This window comes from Mus caroli, chromosome 17 (assembly GCF_900094665.2).
Source record: "Mus caroli chromosome 17, CAROLI_EIJ_v1.1, whole genome shotgun sequence".
Taxonomy (NCBI): Eukaryota; Metazoa; Chordata; class Mammalia; order Rodentia; family Muridae; genus Mus; species Mus caroli.
Genome location: NC_034586.1, coordinates 54,108,347 through 54,115,706, shown reverse-complemented (window position 1 = coordinate 54,115,706; position 7,360 = coordinate 54,108,347). Strand labels below are relative to the sequence as shown.

The 7,360-nt window shown below is 39.2% G+C and overlaps 1 protein-coding gene across 1 annotated transcript in view; it reads left to right on the top strand.

Moving 5' to 3' along the window:
- LOC110312732 (vomeronasal type-2 receptor 116-like) overlaps positions 1-5,491 on the top strand; it is a 38,922-nt gene extending 33,431 nt beyond the window's left edge. Inside the window, 1 exon segment of the mRNA XM_021186577.1 lies at positions 4,590-5,491. Coding sequence (XP_021042236.1) covers positions 4,590-5,491 — 902 coding nt within the window.
- Positions 5,492-7,360: the final 1,869 nt, after the last annotated feature.

Genomic DNA, 7,360 nt, shown 5'->3' with positions numbered 1-7,360 from the left:
CTGCCTCCCCAACCAAAGCAGTCTCAGGTCCTGCGTGATTGGACTGGAGCAGAAGCTGTGTTCCACTCACCAGCAGTCTCAAAATCCTGTGGCAGGGGTCCTGGGTAGCTGGCGGGTGTCCCCTGTTATTTTTTCTAAGAGATGGAATTATGTTTGTGTAGCTATCTTCTTTTGGGTTTGCTGAAAGAAACCCAACTTTCTTGCTTTTTCTAGGGTGTAGTTTCCCTCCTTGTGTTGGAGTTTTTCATCTATTATCCTTTGTAGGACTGGATTTGTGGAAGGATATTGTGTTTGGTTTTGTCTTGGAATATCTTGGTTTCTCCATCTGTGGTAATTGAGAGTTTTGCTGGATATAGAAGCCTGGGCTGGCATTTATGGTCTCTTAGGGTCTCTATGACATCTGCATCAGAAGTCTGGTGTAATTCTGATAGGCTTGACTTTATATTTTACTTGGCCTTTTTCCCTTACTGCTTTTAATATTCTTTCTGTGTTTTGTGAATTTGGTGTTTTGATTTTTATGTGACGGGAGAAATTTTTTTTTCTGGTCCAGGCTATTTGGAGTTCGGTAGGCTTCTTGTATGTTCATGGGCATCTCTTTCTTTAGGTTAGGGAAGTTTTCTTCTATAATTGTGTTGAAGATATTTACTAGCCTTTTAACTTGGGCATCTTTGCTCTCTTCTATATCTATTATCCTCAGGTTTGGTCTTTTCATTGTGTCCTGGATATCCTGGATGTTTGGGGTTAGGATCTTTTTGTATTTTGCATTTTCTTTGTCTATTGTGTCAATGTCTTCTATGATATCTTCTGCACCTGAGATTCTTTCTTCCATCTGTTTTATTCTATTGGTGATGCTTGCATCTATGACTCCTGATCTCTTTCCTAGGTTTTCTATCTCCAGGGTGGTCTCCCTTTGTGCTTTCCTTATTGTTTCTAATTTCAGTTTTAGATCCTGGATAGTTTTATTCAATTCCTTCACCTGTTTGGTTGTGTTTTTCTGTCATTCTTTAAGAGTTTTTTTTTTTCCTGTTTCCTCTTTAAGGGCTTCTAACTATTTACCTGTGTTCTCCTGTATTTCTTTGAAGGAGTTATTTATGTCTTCTTAATGTCCCCAATCATCATTATAAGATGTGATTTTAAATCTGAATCTTGATTTCCCAGTGTGTTGGGGTATCTGGGACTTGCTGTAGTGGGAGAACTGGGTTCTGATGATGCCAAGTAGCCTTGGTTTCTGTTGCTTATGCTCTTGTGCTTGTCTCTTGCCATCTGGTTATCTCTAATGCTACCTGCCCTTGACTTCTCTGACTGTAGCCTGTCTCTCCTGTGAGGTTTTGTCAGAACTCCTCAGAGTCCAGCTGTCTCTGTGACCCTGTGATTCTGGAATCTTGGGATCCTGGGATCCTGAGTGTGTCAGAGTTCCTGGGAGTCAAGCTGCCTCTGGTATTCTGAAATCCTAGTGTGACCAAGCTCCTGAGATCCTGTTGTGTCAGAGCTCCTGGGAGTCAAGCTTTCTCTGCATGTTCCATGAGTGGAAGGAGAGTCTGAGTCCTATGTTAGCTCCGGGCAGAGGTGTAATCTGGAAGCCTCTGACTAGGTGGGTGTTTGTGTTTCCCTGGTTCCTATGGGGGTCCCATTTAGGCTCGGTGTTGGGAAAGATGTTGTGGCCTCAGCTGTGATCTTGAGTGTGTCAGAGCTCAGGTGCTCCTGGGTGTGTCCGATCTCCTGGGAGTAGAGCTTCCTCTGTGATCCTGTGATCCTAGGCATTTCAGAGCTCCTGGGAGTCAGGCTCCATCTGGATGTTTTAAGAGTAGGTACAGAACCAACACCCCAGGTCTGCTTCAGGTGCAGGTTCAGACTGGAAGGAACCCATGCCACTTGGTGGGTGGAGGTTCCTGCATCCCTGGATCCTGGGAGACCCAGTTACTCCAGATGTGGGGTCAGATGTTGTGACCTCCTCACCTATGATCCTAGGCATGTTAGAGCACCTGGAAGTTGAGCTTCCTCTGGGTGTTGTGGGACTGGGTGTGGAGTCAGCACCAAAGGTTTGCCCAGGGCACAGGCTCAGACTATAAGGATACTGTATTTCTTTAAGGGATTTATGTATTTCCTCTTTAAGGGCTTCTACCTGTTTACCTGTGTTCTCCAGTATTTCTTTTTTATTGAATATTTTCTTTATTTACATTTCAAATGTTTCCAAGACTTTCCTAAGGAAACCCCCTATCCCATTCTCCCTCTCCCTGCCTCTATTAAGGTGCTCTCCTACCCACTCACTCTCACCTTCCCCTCTCTGGAATTCCCCTACACTGGGGCATCATCCTTCTTAAAGTCCACTATCATCATCATGAGATGTGATTTTAAATCAGAATCTTGTTTTCCAATTTGTTGGCTGGCTGTGGTGGGAGAACTGGGTTCTGATGATGCCAAGTATCCTTGATTTCTGTTGCTTAGTTTTTTGTGCTTGCATGTCACCATCTGATTATCTCTGGTGTTAGCTCATCTGGCTGTCTCTGACTGGAGCTTGTTCTTTCTGTGAGACTGTGATCCTGTGATCTTAGGTGTGTCATTATTCCTGGGAGACCAGCTCTCTCCAGGCAGAATTTGGGTATGGAGAGCTGTGGCATAGGGTAATCTCTGGGGTGCATATGGAAACTGGAAGGATCCTGTCCTCCACTGCTCTGCAGTTCCTGTGCAAATATGTAGCCAAGGATGGCTTCAAACTAGTGATTCTCCTGCCTTTGCCTCCTTCAGCAAATCCTACTGGTGTACATCACCACAAATGGCATAAGTTTTAATCTTATCTGTGAGTTTTCTGATGGAATATTAGGGTCATTCATGAAAATAATGATACTTTGACTTCTTTGTATAAATTTTACTTTATTCCTCTTGCCTCTTGCTTTATCTCAATATTACAAGTACAAAGTTTATGAATTGTAAAGAAAGTAAATACTTGTCTTGTTTCTGATCTTATTAGAAATGTTTTCTACTTGTCTTTTAAAACACAATGTTATCTGTATATTGTTTACATGCAGTTTCACTACTATTGTGAAATAATGCCACCATTCCTGGTTTAGTGGAAATATCAAAGTGTTTCTCCATTAATTGAGAGGATCATGTGTGTCCTGCCTTTGAGTCCATCTAAGTTATGTATTCTGCAGTTTTAATGTCCATATATTGAGTCTTTATCAATATTCATCAGGATACTGATCCATTACTTTCTTTCCTTCTTGTTCAATTACTTGGTTTTGGTACAAGACTAAAATTGGTTTCATTAAGAGACCTTCAAACTATTCTTTCTTTTTTATGAAAAGATATCTTCAAAAAGATAGGTTTTGTTTCTTCTTTTAAGGTCTGCCAAAATTAAATAATAAAGTTGTCTTGGTATTTTTATTTATTAAACAGTTAACTTAAAAGGAGATTAGTGAGATCTCTGGTTGGAATGTAGTACTAGGTTTCTGGGGCAGGTTACTTCTAATGAGTGGTTATTATAATTCACCTAAACACTATTAAAGTGTTATCCAGGCTTTCTTCACAATACAACTTCCTAGTATATTCTATACCTAAAGATTGTCTGACAGACAGACAAAAAGAATTCTTTATTAGAAAATGATTAGAGTTGTTTATATTAATGACATCATTACATGCATTCATGCCTGAATTCACAGTTTCTTTTTTAAAAAACATCATGTTTTAAATGAATAATCCCACTGACTTTAGAAATAAAATTCAATTTGAAGTATATGGAATTCCATTAATTTCAAATACCTAAAAAATATCAGTGAAATGCTTAAAGACCTCTAAATTGACAAGATAGATATCATATAGAAAAATAAGAAATATTTTTAAAGAAAGGACAAAGACGAGTTCTTGGCTGAAACATTTTAATGCTGAAATATTAAGGTAATCAAAAGTGATCTATTCATTGTTTTCGTCTGATCACCTTATGGTCAGGGATTTATGCTGATGACATTTCATGAGTGTCACTTCGTATATTACTAGGAGAGAGTCTCCCAGCAAATTGTTTGATCTTCTGTCTCTTGCCATATGGAAGTGTTTATATAGTTATACCCTAAGGACTGGGTATCATTTTATTGGTTGTACACTTCTGTAATGTTCTCTGTCTCCTGTACACAGATGTTTGCCTCATGTAACATTAGAATTGCATGTATCTGTCACTATAAGAACAAATATTTATAATATAGTCTTTGGAATAAACTGCATCAAGATACCAAAGGAAAAGCCTTTACCAACACTGAATGAGACAGCTCTTAGATCCTCATGACTCGCCCTCTAGAAAAACACATTTTGTTCTTGTGACATACACATTCAAATATATTGAAAATGCTGCAAGAGAGTAACTTTTGTATTTGCTGTGTGTTGAGGAGAGTTTTATTATGAATATGCCATATGATGAAAGAGCATTGGTATATGCACTTGAATTGAAAGAAGAAATGTAGGGTTGAAACATTGCTGACAGTTCACTCTACTGTCCACTGTCAAAAAACCAAACTACTTTATCCAATGCCACCAGGGATTATGGGAATGTGATAACATTTGTTGGATTATGACTGATATAATATTTCATTTTTCACCAGACAGTATTCAGTGTATAAAGTGTCCAGATGATCAGTATGCCAACACAGAACAAACTCACTGCATCCCTAAAGCCATGACTTTTCTGGCCTATGAAGATCCCTTGGGGATGGCTCTGGCTTGCATGGCTCTGTGCTTCTCTGCACTCACAGCTCTTATTCTTGGTGTCTTTGTAAAGCATCATGAAACTCCGATTGTGAAAGCCAATAACCGCACTCTCAGCTACATCCTGCTCATCTCCCTCATCTTATGTTTCCTCTGCTCATTGCCCTTCATTGGGCTTCCCAACATGGCTACTTGCATTTTACAGCAGATGTCATTTGGAGTTGTGTTCACTATAGCTGTATCTACTGTCTTGGCCAAAACTATTACTGTGGTTCTGGCTTTCAGAAGCACTGTACCAGGAAGAAGGATGAGGTGGATTCTGGTTTCACCTAACTTGATCATTCCCATATGTACACTTATCCAAATGGTTCTTTGTGCAATCTGGTTGGGAGCATCTGCTCCCTTTGTTGACATAAATACACACAGTGAACATGGCCACATCACCATCATGTGCAACAAGGGATCCGCTACTGCCTTTTACTGTGTTCTGGGATACCTAGGCTTTTTAGCTATGGGAACATTAACTGTGGCATTTTGGGCCAGGAACCTGCCTGATATCTTCAATGAAGCCAAGTTCCTGACATTTAGCATGCTGGTGTTCTGCAGTGTCTGGGTCACCTTCCTCCCTGTCTACCATAGCACCAAGGGGAAGATCATGGTGGCTGTGGAGGTCTTCTCCATCTTGGCCTCCAGTGCAGGGTTGCTAGGATGCATATTTGTCCCCAAATGCTACATAATTCTTATAAGACCTAAGAATGACTCTTTTAAAGGACTGAGAGGCACAAGAGTGTGCAAATGAAATATTCAGAATGCAAGATTGCCTTACATGTCTGCATTGCAAGCTCAGGATTTTGAGCCATCACAGAAAAACCATGTCATGAGAACAAACAGTAACTAAAATCATTTTACATCTTATCCACAATATTCAGCTTCTGTACAAACATCTAGCCTATTATTACAAGCATAAACAGATTTTTAGTTCAGAATATAAATACAATGCTGTAACAATAATATAGATATTTTAGAACAAAAACATGAAGAGTGAGCACTCTTTTCATTTACTGGCTAACTCTGGGATTCATATGTAGTATGTGAAGTGCAGTTATTATTGATAGCCCCCTTGACACTTGTTTTATAGCATTACATTTTAATATATTATTGAGTTTTAAGATTGTTTGGCTATGTCATACATTTACATCATGACCTATAATCACATATATCCTGATTTTTCTCCTCTATTTTTTCGTACATCTTACAAATTAGCCCCTCCTATAATACGTTTCCAACAAATCACTACTAAGTCTTATCGGTGCTGCATATGTGTAAGTGGTTTTGGACCTAAATGGCTATTGCACCCATGATTTGCTGCTAAATGTAGTTACCTACAAAATACCTTCACATGATCAAGCAGCCAAAATTCTCATACTGGTGAGAAAGATAACCTACAGGTCCACACATTATTAAGGAGCTATTGATAGCTCATAGCTACTAAGGAAGGTAAAAATCATTCTTTGAGAATGTGGCCACTATTAGGTTTCTCTTGCTCCAGTGGATAAATACACCTGTTCTTTAAAATTTCTCCATTCATTAATCAATCACATTTTTGTTTTACAAATACAAAATGTGTTGTGGATTTGGTCTAACATTTGTATTATGTCAATCGGGTCCCCAAAATCGCATATAAGTTTCTGAAGGTTCCTGGCCCAAGTGGATTTTTGATTGGAAAATATAGTTGCCAATGGCTGGCCATTGGGATTCCAGACAGAAGCAGGACTTTAGGATTCCCAGACAAGAGACCTGGAGACACAAGGAAAAAGAAGTTACCATGCCAGAAAAGGGGTAAGGACCAGGCCTGAGAGGTGCAGAAGAGAGAGCATAGCAATCATGTAAGATAAAGGGAAGAGCAACCTTAGTTCCTTCCCCCAACTGGGTCTAGAACAGTAAAGATGGAATATAGATTTTAGTACATAATAACTCAGGAATATTAGAGAGGTTGTTAACTATGTGGAGATTTGGGATTGGCCCAGCCTTTGAGCTGTTTAAGGCATGTTAAAATAAAAGTCTACATGTGTGTGTTTCATTCAGGAACTCAGAACATTGGGACAGGCAGTGAGGAATATGCATGGCCACTACTGGGTCAACTTGAGTAGATTAATTGGCAACTGGAACAAAACGCACCATTCAGTAACATTGCTGAATAATAAATTATTGTTAACTAGTTTTAGAGTGCTATATTTGCATGTGTACAAAGCATTGATTCAAAGACTAGCTATTCGTTTCAATCAATTTATTTCTTTTGATATTTTTTGCTCTTTGAAACACACTAAGTTCCTGATAGAGTTATTGACAGAACTGACTGTTATTTAATATTAACAAATTTCAAAATATTTATGTTATCTTGTTCTAAAATTTGTCTTCACTCTAAAGTAAAACACTTCCTTTCTTAAAGTTACTCCAAATTCATCCTCTCCCTTGATAATCCAAAATAAACCTTACATGTACATGTGTGAACTCAACCACTCAAGATATGTAAAAGTACATGATATTACCCTACCCCACCCCCACCCCCACTTTCTCCTTCACCGGGGCCTCAAGGCTCTTTAGGATTACGTGCATCTTCTCTCACTGAAGCCTGACAAGGCAGACCTCTGCTATACTTGTGCCAGGG